Source organism: Calidris pugnax, unplaced genomic scaffold (genome assembly GCF_001431845.1).
Source record: "Calidris pugnax isolate Ruff unplaced genomic scaffold, ASM143184v1 scaffold18, whole genome shotgun sequence".
NCBI classification, from domain to species: domain Eukaryota; kingdom Metazoa; phylum Chordata; class Aves; order Charadriiformes; family Scolopacidae; genus Calidris; species Calidris pugnax.
This window is the reverse complement of record NW_015090812.1, coordinates 6,854,108-6,877,960: the sequence shown is the minus strand read 5'-3', so window position 1 is coordinate 6,877,960 and position 23,853 is coordinate 6,854,108. Positions and strand designations below refer to the sequence as shown.

General features: G+C 38.4%; 1 protein-coding gene across 1 annotated transcript in view; it reads right to left on the bottom strand.

The window, feature by feature from the left end:
- Nucleotides 1–429: 429 nt before the first annotated feature.
- The window catches only part of SPATA6 (spermatogenesis associated 6), a 45,241-nt gene continuing 21,817 nt past the window's right edge, over nt 430–23,853 (bottom strand). The window contains exons 10-13 of the mRNA XM_014939475.1: nt 23,181–23,341; nt 13,962–14,061; nt 10,315–10,403; nt 430–6,555 (exon numbers count right to left, since the gene is read on the bottom strand). Of these exons, the coding sequence (XP_014794961.1) occupies nt 6,375–6,555; nt 10,315–10,403; nt 13,962–14,061; nt 23,181–23,341 (531 nt within the window). The 3' untranslated portion in view covers nt 430–6,374. The remainder of the gene's footprint in view (nt 6,556–10,314; nt 10,404–13,961; nt 14,062–23,180; nt 23,342–23,853) is intronic.

Sequence of the window (23,853 nt, the reverse complement as noted above, 5' to 3'; positions counted from 1 at the left end):
CATAATACCGGGCAGCGCTGAGGGATGCATCACTTTATACACTACACATAAACCGCAACTAAGGAAAACCCTCAAATACACGAGAAACCTCAATTTTGATTGGCCAACTTACCACAACTTCTTGATAATTCACATCACTCGGGTATTATTCAGTGTTTTCCTCTCCCTGCTTTTTTTTTTTTTTTTTCCTTCATCTCTTGACAAGTTTACAAAGAAGAGAGCGGCGCAGAGCTGAGCTGCGTTACATCCAATATGCTGCCTCCACAAACGCCAGAGAAGCTAAATGCAGCCCAGAACATATGGCGCTCTGCTGACAGAGCTCAGAAACCAGTTCTGCATGAGCAACAAGGAACATCTTGAAACGCACAAGACATATGTGTTTTAGGAAGAAGATTGAAGTGTTTCATAATAAAACAGGACAAAGTGAAATACAAGCGCTGTATAAAATTTTAATTAAAAACTGGTTTTACCCCTCAACGTGAATATACAATATGTTTCCCAGATGGATTTCGTATTTAAGTATTATCCAAACCAAAAACGTAAATGAGACAAATAAAGCCTTCAAAAATGGCACAGAGGCTAAAATGTATGTAAACACTAGATGACTGTGGTGAAAACAAGGCAGGCAGGGAAAGCAACCTCTTAGCAAATGTTTACTACTGAATGAAACCGTTCCTACAAGGATAGTCTTAGTAACAACACAATTAGCTAAACATTTGAAAATTCAAGTCAGTGTAACAATACAAATATGAGCATTAGAATTCACCACCGTTCAGCAACGTAAATGGTGCTCTTGTTAAAAGTTTCACAGGTTGTTTTATACCCTGATAATTCACGGTACACAAATGCATAATTCATGGCACACCATGCACCAAACCGCTCCTCAAGTCCCCCCCTGCTTTCAGCCTCCTGCCCCCACTTTGAAGCTCAATGGCACCCACTCTACAGGGCTATGCAAACGCCTGACCACGGAACAAAATCTTTGTGCTTGTATCCTCAGGATCAGTAACTTCTTACGAACTACGAGGGATGCTGCTTTGCAACAGGAAACTCCTTCCCCTGCGGAGGTGAGAAGGCGGCTCAGATGGCCACTGCTCAGGCTGCAGAGAGTCCTCTGCCAGGTCAGAAGCAATCACCCACAACTGAATCGAAATACACGTGAAGAAAAAGCACAATCTCCACATTGATCAAGCAAAGAGAAGGATTACAGTTCCTTTATGTTGCCAGCCAGACAAATTATTACTGCACTTCAGAGAATTTCTCACCGAAGACAAACAGGGAACAAACTGCATGTCTTTGGGAAGCCAATCCCGATAACAAAAGGAGCTACAGCCTCATCTTTTAAGGGCTTTGGTTGATGATGTTTTGAATTCCATGGAGAAAGCAGCAGAAACCAATGCAATCAATGGGGCTTGTGCTTAATAGTTCACTGCATAACAGAAACAGGAATATTAGGTGTTTTTGATCACTTCCCACAACACTGGTTTATTTGTTGAAACTGAAAGGAACCGGGCAAGGATCGGTTCTCTGCTGCTACCAGAGACCACCACCTAAACTAGACATTGTTTCTGTCAGGGAGGTAGCTCATTAAGATCATCCACAGAAGCACTGCTCTCTCTTAGCTCCAGTTGTTTTCACTGCAACCACAGAGCTAAGTTTCATTGATTTGAAAGTTTCCCCAAATTCCTTCATCACTAAACAAATCTCTTGAGATACTCAGCATCCTGATAATGATCGCTCCATAACCACTGAAGTAATTAACATCATGCTAGACTTTTCTATGACCCAGAGTTTTCACACACTACATTTCTACAGTTAAATGACCAGTTCTAAGAATTTGGTTGCACAGTTCAGTGTCTCAGACAACACCTTCAAGCTTCAAAATTAGGAAGAGCAGAAGTATCTAACAAGCTATTACTTGGACACGGCCTGAAAAGGCAGAGATTCCTTCCAGCTTTCTTTCCCTGACAAACCACACAAGCTGTGTGACACACCACACAAGCTTCTCCCCTGTCAAGTTGCACACACTGTTGCACCCCTTGCTCCTGGGGAGAAGATGAGAACAAACAATGTGATGGATGTTAACAGCTCTGACTAGTGCACACAGCAGACAGCACTGAGACATCAGGATGACAAAAAAAATAATTTGTATTAAAAAAAAACCAAGAAAGACATCATGAGACCAATCAGTGTAAGTATGATGAACCCAGATCATGCAGGAGACAGAAGCCAAGTAGGTACCAACTGTAAAGATCAGCTCCTAAAAGCACATGTAGTAAAGCAGGTCATTATCTTTTTCAGCTGTCTCTTGATTTAATCGACTTCTCTCTCTATAAGATTAAGACTTGCTTAATAATTGTCTGATTAAAACATAATAAACCTGGGAAAATTAAAATAAAGGCTTTTTAGTAACCTGGAGACGAGATGGGACTGTTCAGCCAGGCTTCCACAAAATAATTTCTGTACATTTACCTCGGGATCCCAAAGCACTTCACAGTCATTTAATTAAGCTTCAACAGAGCACAAACTCCCCATTTTACAGCTGAGGTAACAATGAGAGGGAGTTTGGAAAAGACTATTTAATACTGAGCAGAGCTAAACACACTGTTATTTTACCCAAAAAATAGATTCCCAACACCTACAGGTAGATTTCTTTCTCAGCTCACTGTTTTGGCAGCCTCTGAAGTAATAGTAAAATTCAAACATGTGCTTCACCATCTAAAGAACAGCCCTCATCACCTTCCAAGCTGCTCAGATTTAAAGTATAAACACTGCTGCCCATCCATCTTACAAAGCTGCTCCTACCTGTTCCCATTACTCTAACCATCCTACGCCTCTTGTCCCCAGTGGACCAATTTAAGCTTCCCATCTTCTGGTTGAAAACTTAGACGAGGCAAATCATTAAAGAGTTTGACATTTTTGCCTTTAATCCACAACAGGTCAATGACTGAGCGATTTCTAAAGGAAGAATTACTCAGCAAAGGATTTGCATTTCTACTGAACACAGGCAGGTAGTTTGTCTAAAGCCACCCCACGATCCTAAACTATAAGTTATTTGTAGAAAAGAGGAAAGGGAGCAAGTAGGAAGCAGACTCTACCTTATTAAAATGAAGGCAATTAAAATATTGCACTGATTGCATACCGCAAGCAACACTGGATGCTGAATAGTATTTGGTGAGAATACTCATAGGTTATAATAACTTGGGGAGGGCAAGAGAAAGAGACGGACTCCACAGAAAAACAATAATTCGCTCTTAATCTAGCCCATTATTTCTAGATTTGAGTAGGCAGCTTTCCTTCAGGAGGCAAAATGACGGGGGTGGAATTATGCCATCCCACTGTCACTAACAGACCACTTTGTGGATGGCAAAAGATAAGGAATGAGCATAGAAAATGCTATTTAAAGCTCCACTCAGGAACCTAGAAATTTGCATTTGATAGAAGGGATTTAAATTGTATTAGAAGGCAAGGTGTGCTAAACAATTACAGTTTATTACTATGTTGGTTCACTGCCTGAACCTATACTTATCACATACTGCAGTAGCAAAGGAGCAGCCGCGCTCCGTGCACTTGAGTGTATGCATATTAATAGGAGAGTTAGCTGAGCAAACAGGGAAGGGGCCAAACGCTTCCGAAAACCAAGTGGTTTGCAGATTTTATGGACAGATCGGAGTAATTCGGGTCTTAAGTCACATTTCAGAGAAAAGTTTTCCATTAACCAAACCAGATTTCCAGCACGAGGCTTGGAAGAGAAGGCTCTTTGCTGTATCGCAGCCTATAAGCTGCGGAATGACTCTGACCCAAGAGAGAAGCACATCTCCTGCAGCAGCTGATTCAGAAAGACATTATACACCCCATCTCCCCTCGCAGCTGGAGCAGGGCCAAGGACACTCAGAGTCTGTGTGCTTCATTTCTGGTTATGTTGTATATGAAGGCTACAGTGATAATACTCATACCGGTCAAAAAAAATCAATATATATATTTTTTTTACCCCCTTCCATTCAGTTTTCACCTTTGATGAATTTTTTTTGATTTTTGATGAAAAACTGCAGGTTGCCATATGGCTATATGCTTCCTTTCTTTAGCTAGGGGAACGAAACAGATACACCCCAGCCATTTCTCTGGACCCCTCAAAAACATTATCCTGTTTTTTCACAGTGGCCTCCAAACTTCCTCATCCCCTTCCTGGTGTCTTGAATTCATGACAACTTGTGTCCTTACTCATTCATGCAAAGAACAAAGCCTTAGCATCCAGGCCTCCTTACACATTGAGCAAATGGAGACTAAAATTTGCTGGACTGCTGGGGAGGGAGAAATTGAGAAGTACTTCTTGGTCACAGATAAAGCCAAAGGAGAGCAGCCAATCTTCAGAAGACCAACTTTTACTAAGCTATGACACTGGGGAGGGAAAACACAGAGACTATTGAATGAAAGCAATGGGGTACCATGAGAAGAACACTAAATCTTACAGCTCAAACACATACAGGAAACCGTAGCAACCTTCATACTTCAGTACATTCCTTTCAAACTAAAAGCTTGGAAAATATATATCAGAACCTGCCTTGCCCATTTAGGATGCATTTGAATACTCCTACTTTCCTGAGCAGCAAGGAAAAAGGACCAATTCCTTTCTGGACTAATATGGGGTCACAGGAATAGGCTCATGAATGAACACCAGGCACCAGTAGCACAATGCTCCATGGCCACCATGCCTTCAGGGGCACAGTTTGGGTAAGTTTTACTTCTCACTTCTGAAAAAAAAAAAAGTGTGCTACAACTTCACAGAGTGACTCAACACTTATCCATGGCACAGGACTGTGCAACTAATGCCCTTTGAAAGCACTAATGTGCTAAATGGCATCGGGGACAGGAAGTTATCAGTGTTAATCCACTTCAACTGGTTTAACAGTTGCAAGGAATAGAAATGTCTATATGCGAGACACTTCCTCTGAGAGTCCCCTTTCCTGAAACAGAAGCACACAGCCTTTCAACGTGCTTTCCCACCAGCATAATTGCTCACCAACTGCTTTCTCAAATCAATTATGTTGTCTCAGCATTAAAGGACGGAAAGCAGAGTAGACCCACTTTTTGTTTATCTAGGCATGCTGGCAGGTTACAGTCATATGTTCTGCCATCTGTACTGCTCGCTTTATCCTTCATCCAATCATAACAGGTAAAATGGCATTGGTGTAACTGAATCTGTTCCCACACTCAGGGAAGGAGCCAGAACAGGCATTTGTTTTTTCCCCCCCTCATTCTGAAAGGAAGCAGGAGATGGACACTCTTGCCCTTTTAAAACATTCCACTTTTCAATAGATGGGCAATTTGCCCCGGTCTGCTAATGTGGGATCTGTTCAATGCAAGGCTGAAAAGGTTCCATCCCCAGGGAAAGCATCGAACTGCTGATGAACATTTGGTGGCCTTTAGCAAAAACGATGCAGTTTCTGCCAACAGGATCCCAGCAGACTGGGAAGGACAGGCTCCAAATTAGGTGGGATTGTGATGCAGGAGCTTCAGAAGGCTTGTACGGGGTATATGAGGAGCTCACTGACTGGCTCCAGTCCTCCTCCCTCTGCACTCCTTTCTTATTCATATTTTTTTAAAATTACAAGTATATTGGCAAATGTCATGGCTGCATTCAAGAGAACCTGGAAACTTTCAAATGCACAGGGTTTGTAAAGATGACCTTTCTTCTGATACAAAGGCTGTTGGTCTGGGTGGGCTTCTTTTAAAATTTGACAGTATTAGAAAATTTATTTCTAAAGGTGTTTGAAACCACTCTGAAAGCACGTCTATAGGTCAGTATTAGAGTTGCTGCCCATCTCAAAAATAAACAATCCAAAGGCAATTTTCTAGAAAACAATTCCCTTTGTCCCAGATGGGACACTTTTAAATCAACACTCGCATTCACCTTCCTCTTTAGACCCCTTCCCTGAACACTAGGCCATATTGTTTCTTCAACCAATTCTGTTAATGCACTAAATAGCATTAATTGTTTATTAAGAATTGGCTGAAGCTGAAACCTGAGTTGATGTCTGACAGAAATGTCCATCAGACCTACTAGTCTTCAATTGACACAGTCTCAAAGGAGCAACGCCATTTTGATTAACTATGGAGGGGTGAAGTTGCTGGGTTTTGGGGTATTTTTTGGGGGTCGGGTTTTGTTTTTTCTTTTTTGAGGGGGGGTGGCTAGGGGAAGGCACAGGGGGATGTTAATAGTTTCCTTTTAGCAACCCAGGCAAAAACCCCGTTTCTCCCAAACCCTACCCAACCATAATTAGACCTTAAAACAGAGTACAAATATTTGTTACATAAAAATAGGTTTCATCACAAATATGAGCACTGTGTACTGTGTATTTCCAGGTGAATTGCTATCAGGAGTGTGTTTTTTGGTCTGAAACACCGCCAGTAGCTTTTTGGTACATGTTTCTGTATATTTTCTCCAGACTCTCTTCAAAGATCACTCTGCGAGGCTTCCCTTTGTACACAGCTGCAGGTCTAGACCAATATTCACCATTATCCAAGTGAACAATAGTGTTCTGCTGCACTGGTGAACTGTCAACAGAAAGAAGATAAATAATGATGAAATCAAGATATGAAAGAGGAATTAGAAGCACAAAACCAGCAGAAATCCCAGCGTTGAGCTGCTAAACACAGATTACCGTTCACAAATCGAAACAAATACTGCACTGCAGCTACTTCTAAGAAATAGGAGCCCCACGTTATTCAATCACACAAAATGTCCCCCACTTATCTGAGTGCACTTGATAATACCTCCCAAATAGAAAGAGAATTAATTTTCAAAGAGCATGCAGTCATTTTGCTGCATTTTGATAGGCAGTGTGACTAGGCACTAAGCCTATGCAAGAGCAACACAGTAGGATTTTTGTGTCCTTTGAAGGTCAAAATGTAACCACAAGCAGCTATTTCAATATGAAGACAATCTATCAGAGGTATATTAAATTACTGTGGTTGCAGCTGTAAAGTGCTCTATCGGAAGCATCTTGGATTAAGTATTCTACCAAATACATTATGATATAGTGGCAATCGAGTGTTCTTTCCCCACCCCATCTTCTGTGTCACTGTTTCAATACTAAACACAAATACAGTCTCATATTTCAGTTGCTTTGAGAAATTATTTTCTAGATCTATGAAGTGAAATTTATTCTCTGAAAATCATTATGAAATGCTGACAAATCTGAAGTATGTGTATCTAAACTTCATGACTATTTTCCTTCTCTTGAAACTTTCGAAACAAAGGCTCGTGTCATGTAATGAAATGAGCCTTTTTCCTGTAATAAAGCATGGAACAAGTAGCTCAAAAATAATAAGCAAACAATGACTACTGGGGTGACATTTTTCACATCTGCTTAGAGACTTAGGCACTAAGACACTTAAAATTAGGACTGAGTTATCTTCAAATTTTGTGAATGTTCTCAGTCTTGGAAATTAAACTGGAAACATGACGTTACAGTGACCATCACTTAGGAAATGGATTACATTTCACCAGAAAACTTGACATTTTCTCATATACATATGATTTATTAACCTACTATGGTCAAACCTGTACTTCAAATTTTGTCCTCAGGTTAATATCAGTCAACACCTGTGACAAAGCTGAAAGAAACCTTATGTCAAAGGACTCACAAATACACTCCTAGCTAGCTACATCAAAACACAGGGTTTTCACTTTAAGAAAGGAAAATGATGAGGGAAGAACCAGAAGATGTAGGGTCCGTTTCCTAAATTCACATTCCTAAGCTTCCACTCTCCCATGGAAAACAAAAGAAGGAATAGTTTTGCTTTTAGATTTCTTACATTCAAATACTATGGTGATGCCAATCTACACCACATAAAACAACAACAAGATGATCTGTATGTGGCTCTAATACTAAAGAAGGAGGAAGGCTACTTTCACACTTCTTCAAAAAAGCTCAACCATTTAAAGTCAGTCAACAGCATGAAGCAAATTTCAACCTGTTTATCATCCTGGAAAGGGTGAACTGTTCTTCACGGTTTGGACACAAAGAAACCAACCTATCAAACAGCAAAATCAATAGAAAAGTTATACAGGCCTGTGTTAAATGTAGACAAGTCAATACCCTGGGGATCCATTAACAACTGAAGTTTGTGTTACCTCACTTCTGATGGAGATTTCTCAGGCCAACAAATCAGCAGAGCACCAGAAGCGGTGCTTGTAACTATACAACAAACAGAATTGACACTCTTTTCCTTGGAATCCACTTCTGCAGTCAACCTTGTGCTTGCCTTTTCTTCTACTAAAGCTTAATCTCTATAGAGACACTCAAAATCCAACCTCTTCAACTGAAGTAAAGACTTAAAAACCAATAGTAACTTTCACAAATTCCTTATTTTGGTACTGACAGAGACTTAAAAAAAAACCAAAACAAGCACAAAACCAAACCAACATAAGCTTCATTTTCTTTTCTCTTTTTGGTGAGGATATGTGTACTTCCATTAGCCAGTCCTTGCAAATGAAATACTTAGCACTGGTGTGGGCAAAGACACAGCCAAGGTAGGGAAGAGTCCCTCTCCTGTCTCAACTGGAACCTGGCTGAGAACCTGAGCTAAGCAATCTGGGAATTACACTCACAAATCATATTAACAGCAGGATTTCTGCACGCAACTCCCTGCTCTGAAATACCCGTCATATGCTTTTGTTCCCTCATACATCTCCTTTAAGAGTCCCAGAAGTTCTTTTCTGAGTGAATCATATACTAAATATTTCACAAAACACGGACCTTTTCCTTACTCCCAGTGGTTTTCAATCATCTACTTTACTGCCAACATTTGGTCGACAGTACCACGTCCTTCTATGAACTCTGTCTCTGTCCTTGTATCCTGTTTATGAGCAGTGTGGCAAACACTCAGCAATCAGGCTGTCCTCGAGCCCTTTTATGTCCTGCCCTTCAGCAAATGGGACCAGCGCTGCCGGCCTCTAAACCCAAGGAGCAGTCCTTTCCCAACCGGAGTGCCACATTTCATATCCCATCACTTCTTGATTCTGTAGTAGCAGGATTTGTTTTTTCTGTTTTCATGGTCTGCAGTTTCAGCATCAAAGTCCCAAAGCTGCCTCAAAACAAAAACTTGCACTTTCTCTCTCACAAACACATCCTACACAATTTAATTGCAGCAGCTGTCAGGACAAAGGATAAGGGAGCAAAAGGCTACACGCTGGAGCGAGCACAGGTATAGAAATGCTACCAGCTTCAGCAGCAACTTCTCATACATGTGAAAATCTAAGACTAACTAGATCCCTTGTGCAGAGGTCACTATAATTAAAGGAATTAAAAAAGCCAACAAGTCATAAATGAACTTTTTAGAGCTTATTAATTGCAAGTACAAACTCACTACGATACCTATATTGACTTACCCTCCTCTCAGTGGTATACAGTGGTGATTTGGGAAGCATTTGATACAAAACACTGCATTGTATTTAATTATCAAAATAAACCCCTTTTTTCCTCATGTCAGGACCTCCCAAATTTAGCATCACCATTCTAGGACTTCTCCCTTCATATAAAGCAAAATGGAAAAGCCACACAACCCAAAAAATGTTTTACATTATTTAGTATCTTTCCTCCAACAAGTATCCAAAATGTTCTACAAAATACTGTGTGCATACATAGAGAACATCAATATTGATAACTTCCACTACAGAAGGTGTCAAAATTAATTCAAATGAATTGTCTTTGAAGTAAAAAAATTCGAATGAAATCCATGTCATATATGTGAAGAGCACACAGAATAAGTAACCTACACAAACCAGGTTTTCAAGATGTCTTCTGAAATATGGCATGCTGAGTCACTAAACCAGAGTATATACATTTGCTGCCTTTTTTAAGATGCTTCTCTTTTGCAAATATGTGTTTTGGAAAAAAAGCCAAACCAGGGCAAAAACATATTACTAAACAATCTTCAAGTTCTTTTAGCACTCCTATACTTTTAAGAAAAAAATAACCGATTGGTTATTTTTAAAGTGACATTTGCTCTCTGATTGATAAAATCCAAAAATTACTGCACAAGGATCATTTTTATGATCAAGTCCAGTTCCAAAACCAGTGTTTTATGAAGACTATACTGACACAGTTCCAAGCAGCACAAAAGGCATAAAGATAGTGAACTGTATTTTGCTTTTAGGTGAAAATGCTTGGTAGGACTAACTCCTACAGAAGCCTTTTCCCAGCACAATATACTATAGAGCTCAAAATAGGAAGAGAAATTTTTAGCTAAATTTAAAGGGCACTATCATGAGTATGACTGTTCTGTCTTGGTCAGAGAAAAACTCCATACCTGCTCTGCAGTTCATTCATGGATAAGGGCGCTTTATGCGAAGATTCTCTTGTCTTAGTCAAGTCTCCTTTTGATGAGCTACTCTCATCCTAAAAAAAAAACAGAAATCAAATTCTCATTACCTTGGTTTCTGATTACAATGATCTCATATCAAAAATACTTTCCTTTCGTTTAGTAGAAGACTATTAAAGTGCTTACATTTCTTGGGGGAGAAAGGGACAAAGTGTAATGAGCCAAAAGCCATTTATGAACACTTTTAATTAAATTCAGGACAACTCAGCTAATAATTTTCAGGTAATAAACTGGAAAGAATTTCTAGACAGTGTAGATCTAAAGAACTATGCAGACAGCACAAGCTTCACTAATCCCCAACAAACACGCTGGTTAAGTGCTATAAAACCTACTGCTCACTGCCTTACTTTTGTTTCTTGCAGAAGAAGGGAAAAAGAACCTAAAACTTATTATTTATTAGCTTTTATAATGAGCTACTGTCACCTGTTTAAGGTGTTTTACTAGACCAAAGCATTCTAGACATTTGAATACTTTGATTCCATACACAGGGCTGAGAACATGCTTACCCAACTTTAACAAATATCTATGATATTAATGACCCTTCAGTGGTATTCTTAGGAGTTGCTAGAAAGCAGTCTTACCTTCCAAATGCTATCTAGACATTAATTAACCCATATTTGTCCTCTTAGGTAAGTAAGAACCGAAACATCTCATGTGAAGGGAGCCAGATGCTCACCTGAGACAGGATGGTAGAAATTCCACCACACACAATCACATTCACTCTACTCTGAAGAGCACCACTTAAGAGGTGATATTAAGCAATGCTTTTAGCAGAAGCCAATTGCTGTAAGGATTAGTAAACAAAATAATCTTTCATGCTATAGAAGGAGTAACGGGGAAAAAAAAGACTGTGCAGTAAAAATAATCATGCTTGCTGGTAACACAAATCAGGGAGAAAAGGCAGTAAATATAGCGGTAGATAGCAATAAGATGCAGAGCAAGCTGAACAGCAGGAATATGGATGAGGAAAAAACGTAACACAATTTATTGTGGTGAAATACAAGGTAAAAAGTGTGTTTGTAAACAGGAAAACTCTCTTCCTTCAGCATTCACAGGCTACAAAGCACTGAAAAGGAAATGGGGTACAGTGGTAAATAAAATTCTGCAGCATTTGCCCGAGGCAAATTATGTTCTGGAAAGGAAAAAAAGATGGAAACATTACGATACTGTCAGAATGTCACAGCAGAAAGCTAGAGTGGACACCCTAAGGAATCTGCAGCAGAGCTCCAGTCACACTATTTTTACAGAGCACTATGGAAACGAAATTTTGGAAAACACAGCTGGATGCTTCTGGGAATGGTTATTTAGCATCAGGGTCTTTGGAAGGAAACAAAATAAGAGATACTTTTTTAACCTTTCAAAGTTTGAAAGAGGACCCGGACTGGAGCCAAAATCTACTCACCAGTGCACTTGCTTTACTATTCCCTCACTTTCAAGAAGACTCCTTTACCTCCTCCATCCACTGCCTAACACAGCAGCCTAAATTTTGGGTCGTCTGGGGAAGCACAATGAATCTTGGTGGATTTTACAGTACTCATGGCAAGTAGACCTGATTTTATTTTTTAAGCAGGTCAGCTGCTTAAAAAGCACAGCTTTCACAAGTTAGCTGCACACAATTATCAAACATCCTGAAAGTTCTCTGTAACATCCTCCCATTCCTTTTGCTCAGCGGAAGAAAATGAAATGAGAAAAACAGTCCTTTTCCAGCATTGTTCTGACCAGGCTGGTAATTCAGGACTCAAAAATCTTATCCAATATCCTGACATCTGAATTTTTTGGGGGCAGAAACACAAGGTTTTCCAGCAGGAGAGGAAACAGAAAAGCATCATCTCTGATTATTAATCCCTGTGAGTATTCAGCAAGTGTCACTGGAAGTGATGAGGTGCGCTAACAGAAAACACCATGTTTCAAGAAACTAACATGATGCTTGCAAATTTTTGCACATTTGCACAATATTGCAGTAACAAGTAAATACTGGCATATGTGTAAGTCTTCCTAGAGTAGAATGTTTTAAATTCGATAAGTAAAATAAGTAAATAGGAAGAAAATGATCAAATTCTCCTTTACCCATTACTACATTTAATAGTCTTTATGACTGTTTGGAGAGACCATGTAACCAGCCATCCAGCTCTCCTAACAAACTAGCAAATCTTTTATCGTAAAGTCATGGTCTGCTGTTCCAGGAAAGTAGTCAAGGACCACTGGAGATAGTTCAGCCTGTGCAAACTTTCATTACATGTAGGTGCTGGACCGTCATGAAATTCAATTTGTTATCTCAAGTTCATTGAAACATCAGAGAAGCATTTGACATGATTTGTTCCTATTTTGGAGGGGCTGAAACACAGAAAAATGTGATGGGCATCTTCTATTTGAGAAGCAGCAGCTCCCAAGATCATAACGTTCATATACAAAACTCAGAGACTAGTTCAGCATGAACTACCTCAAACAGTCTTAGCATGCAAGAGAAAACGTTTTTCAGAGTTTAAAACAAAAAAAGCACAACAACTAAGCTAAAAATTAAGATTGAGCGGAAATGAGAAAATAATCCTATTAAGAGAGCATGTAGGCAACACAAGGAGCTGCCCAGGATGGCTAAATTTGAGGAAATAAATACATAAATCAATGAATCGAGCCTTCAGAGCTAAGGCAGATGTTCTTCAGTAGATCTTGCAGCAGTGGACTGAGACAAAGATGGACAGTTGGGGACAGCAGGAAATTAAAACTGCAGCAACATTTAAAAGCACATTTCTGCCAATTCTCCTTTTTTTAAGAGAAGAAGCTGAAGGAAAAAAAGATGACTTTCTCCACTTTGAGAGACTCATGTCTTTTAACCGATCAATAACATTTGTGTGTCAGATTGTCAGACAAAAATAATTCCATCAGAGCTCCCAATCTTAATCTTACCTACCGTACCCACCTCTCATCCTTACATCCTCTTACCTTACCTTTCTTTTAGCTCACCTTACACTCAAGACCCTAAATTCTTTATAGATGAACAACCTTGTTATTCAGTTTGTAAAATGCTCTGGCCAGGGAGATCCTGTGCCACAACTGGGTTTTATCTGTCTAAAACCACACTTCAAAATTCCATCAGACTCAATGGCAAGATACTCTGATCCCAGCATAATCTCAGTAGATAAAGAGCTCTGTTATTGAAAGCCAGGTAATTAAGGGAAAAAAGCACACATCTGTAGAATAATATTAGCTCTACAAACAGCTGGACACAAGCAGCTGCTGATGTGCAGGTGCATAACATGTTGAGCCTTGATGTTCTACAGATCTGTAACCTATTTTTTTTTGCTTAAATTGGAAGTGGAGAATCAGGTATAAAAAAATCCCATAGTTGTCCTCAATATCCCATGAGAGGATTACCTATACCAGCTGTCCATAAAGGCTACATATAAGGAGGCTACTGTAATCAGTGTTAAATAGTTCTGCTTACATACTGAATTCGTATTTCTACAGTCAAGGTCGCCTCAACAGACAATATTATAATAAATCCAGGACCGTAGGCATAATTCTTTTCCTCATCCATCTTGGAGAAAAGAAAGGGTTTAGTTTGCAGTCAAACTTACAAATACGAGGCGCTGTCTGGCACTGTGTGTCCTTAAAATATTTTTCACTCTTTTATGGATCTCATCTCCATTTGCTGGTGAAGGCCAACCAGAGCTAAATCTGCAGGAGAAAGAGGAAAAACAAACAGAAGAAATATTTTCTTGTTGAAAAGCTAAAACATGCTTTTGACTCAATTTTTTTTTTTTTTTTAAATTATGAAGCATGCATTACTTCCTTCTATTTGAAACATACACAATGTTTAGATTTGATTCTTTTTCTCCTCTGGGGTACAAGTAAAGAAACATTTCAAAGCAATGCCTAACTGGTATGCAGCCACAACACCAACAGAAGATGTGAAACGCAGAAAATGTTGATGATTTTGCAACTTCAGTAATATTTCTGTAATGTCTGTATTGTCCCTACAGAATAGAAAAGCTATACAGTTATTCTATTCCCAGTGATCAGGTTTCATTTTCTTCTTTTTAAAGGAAGTATTACACACATGAAATTCTTTTCACTGGAATAAATCAACAGGAAGATAACCCCAATGTGTGCAATTTGAAAAGCCCATGGAGTTAAAAACCTGCAAATTCACCATCTTTATTTAACAAGACAGAACTGCATTTTAAGTTGCTTTTTTACATTAAAAACAGGTAGCTTGTTTGATATGAATGACTTACAACCAACAGCTACTTTTGGATTTTACCATTTTATGTTTTGCAGCACATTTGTTTCCACTTTACTAAAAAAAAAATAAATAAAAACCAAACCTCACACACATTCAGAAGCTGGCAGAAGTTTTGTATCAATAGTTCTTCTCAAACTGTTAAGGGAGACAACTAAGATTTTAAGAATAGGATCACTTACACACCAGCCTCCACATGTTCATGTTAGTACACTCAAAAATTTATCATTTATTAAAATATCAATATAAAGCAAGAATTATTGGGGAAAAGTTATGAAATGTTGACTGACACAATCTCATCACGGTGGATTGAAACAGGGCACCAAATCAAGAACGTGCATATTCATTTCAATGTTTTCTAACCTCTGAGAACCTGACTTTGCACCAAGAAAATAAAAACTCATTATGTGTATCATGCTAATATGAATACAGGTGACCAGGCAAGTGGCAAACCATACTGCTGCAATCTGAGTTAATGGAATGACAGCCCATAACAGTCCTGGGCTGTCATACTCTGTGTGGATTAGAAGCACAAGAAACAGTGACATGCTTCAGTAGTTGGCTTCAGAAGTTTGATGCTGTGGAGAAATACCATGACTTTGAACCCTGAGATTTTACACTGGGCTCTGGATGCGCTTGTGGGACTGAGACTGCGAGCCCTTCTGCCCTCTTCTCTCCAATTTATCACATTCCTGGCGTTATCCAGTCTCTGAAATCCCCAATCTGATCATGCCTGGTTTAGCTTTCCTTCATCAAACTTTGAGAAATTTCAATACAGCTACAGAACTGTACAGCTCCTTTCAAAAAGAACAAACCAAGTACACAGAAAGCTTCAGTCCAAAACAAGTAACCCAGCAATGTTAAAACTAACAGAAGCAGGATCCTGAATACGGGAAGTGCCAGGCTGCCTTGGAGGTTATAGGCAGGGCTGGGAGTACTTTGCAATCTTTTGGATCATTCCTTCTAATATGAGAGAGAGATAGAAATATAAGTAGAAAGTGACCAATTCTCTGCTTTTGAGTAACTTCCTTCTATTTTCTTGTATCTAATCAACTTATTTGGACTTAGTCCTTATTGCTTACCTTTCTGAAATACCTCTCTCTGTTCTAAAGACCCTCAGTATTTTCAGCCTATTTATGAGTTTCTTTACATCAAACCGTCTATTTCTGAATGCTTCTATTTTTCTTCAAGAAAGAGTGCCAAGAAATGATACAATATTGGAAGGATGAATCATATAATCTAGGGGGGATGTATTTTTCATATTTCTACATTTAACATTGTTTATCTTCGGAACGTTACAGGTAATAATTTTCACAAAGCTGGCTATAACATTCATATTAGCATCCTGAACATTTACAATTAATACCAAACCCAGCAGCATGCATGGCATATTGATAGTGTTTGATTCTTTTGTATACTAGAATCTAATGATGTTGCACCAAAAAATCTCACATAACTTTTCCTAAAAGAAAGCAAAACGGTTTGTGAATTTTGTTAGAGGAAGAAAGCATTGCCTTTAAAGAAATAGAAGTCTAAGTCCCTTAAGCAGGCAGGAACATTCATTTCCCTAACACAGTCAAACCCAGTTTGATGTACTGCATTACAATGCATGTGCTCTGCCACTAGTGGTGTTTTGAAAATAAACTACTACTTTTTTTTTTTTTTTTTTTTTTAAAAGAAGAGGGGCAAAGGAAAGGGCCAGGAATTGTACTATCATCTTTTTTTTTTTTTTTTTTTTTTCTTAAAAGAAGAGAGGCAAAGGAAAGGGCCAGGAATTGTACTATCATCTTATGACTTCCCATTAGCATTTACAAACATTTACTAATATTAAAAACCTTCAAAATGCATGTTTAAAATCTGCATCCTAGTTGCAGTAAGAGAGTGAGTCATTTCCCATTTGACAAATAAAAGATAGACTCATGAAGTCATGGCATTTTCTCTTATTTATACAGCAGCTGCTCTTCTTCCAACATCCAGGTTGCTGGCACAGAGAAGTTGGAATAGATTGCCTTTGGGAAATAAATTTTATGAAATTCGTATGTAAGACCTCAGATCATTGTTATTAATCTTAAATTTACAAATATCCTTGGAGATAAATGTATTTACTTTTGGAAAAAAGAAAACCCAGCTTGCTATTGTATTCATTTAGAAAATACGTGGCTCTGTCTGGAAGAAGAAGAAGAAGATTTAAGTACTTAATTCAAGAGCTATTAGATTTCTTTCTTCAGGTGACTTTATTGATCAATCCACTAGTGTGCGCTGTGGTATAAGAAATGTTACCCATTCACAGATAGCCCAAATTTAATTTACAACAAAAAAAAGAAGAAAAAGACTTTCAAAACCTTAAGTGTGATTAAAAACAGTATTGGCTTCTTTTTAATTAGTTTTTCTAGTATTGTTATTGTCTAATTTTAGTAACAACTATAGAGTCTAATCCACATTTAAAGTGATTCTGTGATTCTTACATCAGCCAAAACTCAAAGTATAATAAAATCAAGCCTGAAACGCAACAACCATAATCTGAAGTGAAACCTTTCTATGACACTCTAAGTCTCCTATTGGAAATATTTTATAAAACAGGCTTTAGAGCACAGCTTCTTAAAGTATAAATAAAGGGATTCCGTTTGCCGAAAATCACCAAGAGTGACTTTTTAAAATGACTAGCTACTTATTTATGTGATTAAGGTGTCACTATCATATTGCAATGTTGAAAGGACAGTCATTTCATTTCAATGACTGTTTGTCCTGCTAAATGAAATAAACTTCTACAGCTGTATTCTTTGTCATACTTTCAATTTTCCCTGGGACTTGCAAACATTCTGCAGTTACATCAGTTTAAATTGTTTATTGATTCCAATAGATTGTATAAACACTTTGGAAATATAGCTCAGTGACCTAGAAAAAGCCAGATCAATCAGAGAACTTCTCAAGATTAATTTCAAAGATGTTGTGTCGAGTACGATCAAGGAAACAGAACCATTTTCCCTTGTAATGTGACTAAAGGCATTTATTTTCTTTTATGAAATAAGGATTATATATTTTTTTAAGGTCATACAGACAACATCTACTTTGATGAAGCAAAAAGAAGCCTAAAGATTGTGCTAAAGTTTGAAGTTATTTTCATGTATAATTTTATCCATTAGGATGAAACACTCCATTAGAAATGCAAACAGGATACATCCACCCATGTACTCTAGTCAAACAGCAGCTTGCAAACTTGAGAGTTGTAATAAATAGGAATTTTCAAATGTCAGACAATCCAATCATCCCCTTGCACACAGCAAAAATGTTAATGTCAGATTTCAGCAGGAGATACTAATACGTTTCATATCAATAGAATTAATGCAAAAGCCTACTGCAGAATATTTGCAATGCCTATCGTGAACCAGTCCCCCACCATCGCACCTCCTGGCCTTGTGAACAACTCGGTGCATGTGGCCTCCATGAAGAATTCATCAGCTTCAAAGACACGGGCTTCATGCTGAGCAAAACCACATACAAGGACAAACTATCAGAGGACAGAAATCAATGAAGTACTGTAGTACCAGCTTCACAATTGGAGAGAACGCTACTGTAATTGGGGAGAAGAGGGAGAAAGAACTCTTAAAGCTAAGTATAACCTGAAAAACCATAATCTGCAAGAACTTATACACGGAACAAGAGAGATTCTCAAGAAAACCAAACATATTTAATTCTGAAATAGGAAAAAACCAGATTTTACATCCAAGTAGACATTTATGCAGCATTCACAGTAAGTGGAGACGTTGCTTTATTCTCATTTAAGAGGCCATGAAGTGGCAATTCAGTACAATGAACTTGGTTCTCAGTGTATACTGGTCTATACAGAGGCACAATAGAAAGGCTGGGCTACGCTTAAGAGTTTTACTGATCTACTTAGTAAAGGATGCAATTTTGTTTTGCTTTTCTTAAAATGACTGATGGCTGTGAAACCTTAGCGTAGATGCAGCTACTCCAGCGCAAAAGTGTTTTGGAGACTGTATTGGTACATACCAGTTCCTGAATTGTAATGAAAACATACCAACATACAAACACAGTAAGAACATAAGGATTTTTAAGTGGAGAAAGTACGCTGCTTTCACAATGCCAGGATACTACTATGAAGCATAAACAATTACACACTGACAAGGCCTTAAATCAAAGCACAGCAGCCTATACATTTGGAAGCAGAAGCTGACAGCTTAGTTGTGTACCCATTTGGTCTCCTTCTTCAGTAAGAAATTTTAAAAAGGTAAAAATTTCTCAGCCTTTCTAAATAGTTTCTCTTACTTTCAAGAGCCCTGTTCACAGTTAGGCCTTGAAGTGCTAGAGGTACATTCAGTGCTGAGTTTTTAAATTTGTAAATGCTTTCTTTGCCCTCCTAAGCTTCATATCTAGTCCTTAAAACTGGGGCAAGATACATCATCCTCATGTACAAAGTGAATCCCAAGTGCCAAACAGCTTGACAGGCCAATACTCTAGACTGAACAGTCGCTCCAAAAAGGCTGAAGTTATTCTGGTTCCAAACTATTAGTATATCATGAATGGGCTGCACCTCCTTATACTCTTTGAAAGCTTTTCCATTTTTACCTTTTTATCTTCTCTGAATCTATTCATTTATATACAAAACAGCTTTGACAGCAATCAATTTCAAATTTACCTATGGCTGCAGCAAAATCAACTAACAAAGATGACAAATAGTACAGATGTTGGTCAAAAATATGAAACAAAGCTGAGGTACTGCTCAGTTTTGCAGAATATAGTATGAAATAATTGATCTTCAAGTGCTAACTTCCCGAGGTTGACTTAAATAATGCAAAATAAGGAAAATTCCCCAAGAGGTAAGACTGATAAACCCAAAAGATTCAAGAACAACCTTACTACCAAACTAAATTTAAAAAAAAATATCAGAAATAGGGATTTTTAAATAGCTATAAATAGACAGGAAGCCTAGTTGCTGCCTCTCTCTAGAGCAAGCTTTTTTTCTAAAGAGTCTGTTAAATTTTTCAATGTTCCACTTTCCACTTTGTAGCAGAAAGTTCTCAGAACTTAAACACACTCTCACAGAAGTAAATCCTGTCTTAGGATACATGTCATTCTCTAGAATATCAGGTGAACTACCTGTGGTCTGGATTTTGCTATGCAACAAAATTAGTACCCAAGATCCTGGGTTGACATTTCAAGGTCACTGAAGCCAAAGCTTCTGATAACTGGAATTTTCAAGGACTTCACGTAAGATCTAGTCTTTCATTAGTATCTAGCTATTAGTATGTATCATTATACCTATCACTAGTAATAGCTAACTTCACGCTGGTATTTCCCTATTACTTGGAAAAAGAGAACAGAAAAAGATGGTAGTAAAACAATAGAGGAATATTACAGAAGGGCATCTGATCCATACAGTTAACCTCTGTCTTACTTCAAACAAACCTAGATTTTTGTTAAATTTTATAGTAGGTAAGATCACATATCAGCAGTATAACCAGGAGAACATAAAAAAAGACACTGAGCTGGACTTCACTCTGGAAATGATTATTTTTCAGATCAATGATTAAAAAAAAAAAGCAAAAGCCTGCCATGTTCAGAGTAGGAAAAAAGAATCCTTTGATCCCAAATGCATGAGAAGTAGCTTTGCCTCTCAACATAACAGAAATGGTCAAATACTCCTATGATTGCTGCAGTCTCTTGCAAAAAGAATTTTTGTTGTGCCAGCAGATAGCTTGATGGAGAGGACTTCTGTCATTCCCTTACGGAACTCCCCTCGCCATTTCTCCTTTTCTTTATGAGGTTCTTTGCTGCAAGTACCTTTGCTGCTTCACCTTGCAAGTCCCCAAGAAAAACACCATTTTATCAGTGTGCATGAGGCTGTACATGCACTATGAAAGCAAGGACTGGACCTGAGCTTTCCTTTCCTGCAGCAGCACTGGGAGCAGATAGTGCTAACGCTCTTTCAGAAAGCATAGAGGATGCTTATCTATGCACAAAAGGACACATCTACACACAACCAGCCAGCCTGTGGGGGCAAGTCAACTACATTGACTGAAGGTGGCCACACGTTGTGGGCAGGAACTGAAGAGTGTGCATTTAGCATCACTCTGTGCAGGAGCTAAAATCAAAACAAGAAGTAGAGCTGTAGAGCCCCCTCAGTCTGCAACACTAGCAAATGCTTTCCTTGGGAGACCTAAATTATGAAAAATGTAAAAGTATGAAAAATAAATATTCAAAACTTTACTGACTTGTTCAGCAGTAAATCTGCTTACAGTTTTGCTTCTGGCTCACACCCAGTGGAAAAGGGGAGAGGATTGATTTCTAGTCTTTCTAGTAGGCTCACAGAAAGGGACTGGAAACTGCTAGAAAAAGGGCTCAGAGGACCTTATGCAAGACCCCAATTTCTGTATCACTGAAAAGCATTGCAAGTGGCTTTACAACTATTCAGCAGTTCTCTGGGAAGTACTCCCAAGAAGGCAGATGTTCATTTCACACTACTTTTTTTTAGAAAAAAGGAAAAAAAGGAATTAAAGGTTAAGGTGGGGAGTCAAGTTTTATATTGACTGTGGGTTGACTAGCATTAAAAAAAAATAGCCTGGTTATGCTAAGCTCCTAGCCTTTGTAATTAAAAAAAAAAAAAAGGGAAATAAAAAAATGCTGGGAGATAAGACTGTATCCTTGCAAATACACTAACCCTGGTATACTTTCAATAGTACTGATTTTCTCTGTATTTCTGTGATCTGAGCAGCAGCGTTTGCATGCATTTCCAAACATTGACCTCTGATCCATGTTTGTCATTCCAACTATAGCTTTCAGTATACAGTCAGCTAAAGCCATTGTTATCTCAGCAGCATGAAATAGAGATCAAATTTTTTAGACCATGCCCTTTACCTTATAATTTTGAATTTTTTCTGATGATAAAAGCAAATGCTTACATCTTTTAACATAAAGAGATATGACATCTCTAAAGAGCTGAGAAAATTTGTTCTAATAAGAAGAAAAAACATAATTTCACAAGAACACAAATCTCTTCTGGAGAGGGACTCATAGAAAGAAAAAGCAAGACTATTCAGATAATTTCAAGATTAACTGGCAGACGACTGAATTACTATGCATGTAACGGCAGCTCACAACATATGAGACTTTCCTGGTACCAATACAAGGGACCCTGTCAGCTTTAAATATAATCTATTTTAAAATTTAACACTCCCCCCAAAGGAGTCCAATTGAAAAAACAAGGATAAAAAAGTCACCATTATAGTATCTCTTCCCCAGACATGGGTAACTAATGCACGAACAATGTCAGAAGAGTGGGGAGGTAGACAAGATGACAAAGAAACCTCCTGCAAACCCCAGATACATCCTAATACCTGTATAACAGTTCTTAAGAAACGCTATTACACAGAACAACAAACAAGCAAGTTTTCAAGCAGAAGAAGATGTTAAAACATCAACTTGATCTTTATAAGTATTAAAAAGTCAATCCCCACCTGCCATCTGTCATTTTTCTTTTTAAAGAAAAAAACTGAGATGATTTTTCTATTTTAAAAAAAGGCATTAGGCTGTGTGTGGGCTACAAAATGCACCCTGTGAACATGAACTAACTGAGGTACCAACAGTAAAAAGGGTGGAACAGCCTGGGATGAGTGAGAACCAGCCACCAAAGTACATCTCCCAGGAGGGCCTCAGTAAACACTGCAGCACTTAGGACATGACATAAGTTTGATCCTCAGCTTCTCCCAATTATTTTATGTATTTGCTTATTCAGGCCCAGCTTTGTATATAGTTTTTCTGCTCCTAGAAAGTCATCTAGTAACTTACTAAACTGAATGTACAGTAGAAGCATTGTGCACCAAGTACAAAATATTAACCCCAGGATTGAAATCCACTGAATTAAGGGCTTTTAGGAACTGTCTCCACCTCAACCCCACTGCGGTCAGTGGAGACTACTAAGAAAACTCATTTAAATATAGCAATTAATATCCACAATTGCTGCAGAGGCCCACACTTCAACCTAAACAAAAAAATCTTAGGATGTCAATATAGCAGAAAGATTGGAAAATAACACACCGACTAGATGCAAGCCAGCCCAAGCATGCTATGCACACCCCAGTCACGCATCTGACTACAGAGCAGCCACAAGCGTGTGCTTACAAACACTAAACTGAAGGTTTCCCAGTACCTCCCATAAAGCCTACTTGACACATATCTATATTTACATTCCTGAGATTCTAATCGCCTCTGAAACAGTGATTATTTATTTATCTAAGTATTCTTTGTTTGAGACGGACATTGGCAGCCTGAAATCTGGGGCTTCATTGTTTCAAAGTGTTTCAGAGTTGTCAAAGATCCTTTTCATTGCCATATTATTAGGATTGCGTTCATTAAGCAGAGAGGTGACGGCAAACACAGAGGAATAGTCAAACAACAATATAGTTGTTGGGGAAAGATTTTTCAGTCTCTTCAGGCTGCACACCTCCAAACATGCAAACTATAATCATGCAAGTACTGTTACTTGCTCATGTTAATAGCGCCAGAATTTCACAAACAAAGCCAAATCATTCATTACCTTTCCCTTAGAGAAGATCGATTTAGAACAGAACTTGGAGAATGCTTCCGAGATGTTGGAGGTGCTGAATGTTCTGAAAAGCCAGCAGAACGGGACGGTTTGTTGGGTGAATCTGAGATCCTATCCTCATTGCAAACGTATTTTCCATGAGCAGGTTTTGCCTGTAAAAAAAACCCACCAAACCTTGCTAAAATTAATTATGAATATCAAGACGAACAGTTCTCATGTTTTCATTTTTCAAACAAAAAGGTTAAATATTGCACACACATGCAGGAATAACTCCCTGCTCAGGAAAGAATAAGGACCCTCATTTCTTAGGAAGAGCCCCGGTCTAAATTAAATCAAAAAGCACCAGAGGACTCTGTTGGTATGGAACACACCATCTTACGGAAAAGCCTAGTGTCACAGCTCTTTTATCATCTTTTCTGACTGCACCATTTAAAGACTGACCCCTCCCAGGAATCTCACTGATTCAGAACAATGCCTGAGAGCTCTAAACAACACAAACCTCAGACCTCTCCTCAGTTTGGGACCCCTTGTTCTTAAGATATTTATTTTTTCCTCATGATTTGCTGTTCCTCAAAGCAAACTCAGGCCCACCAACTCATCTTCTACTCACTCTTCACTATACTAGTTACTCCTTTCATAATTCCTCTTAACCTGAAACATACCA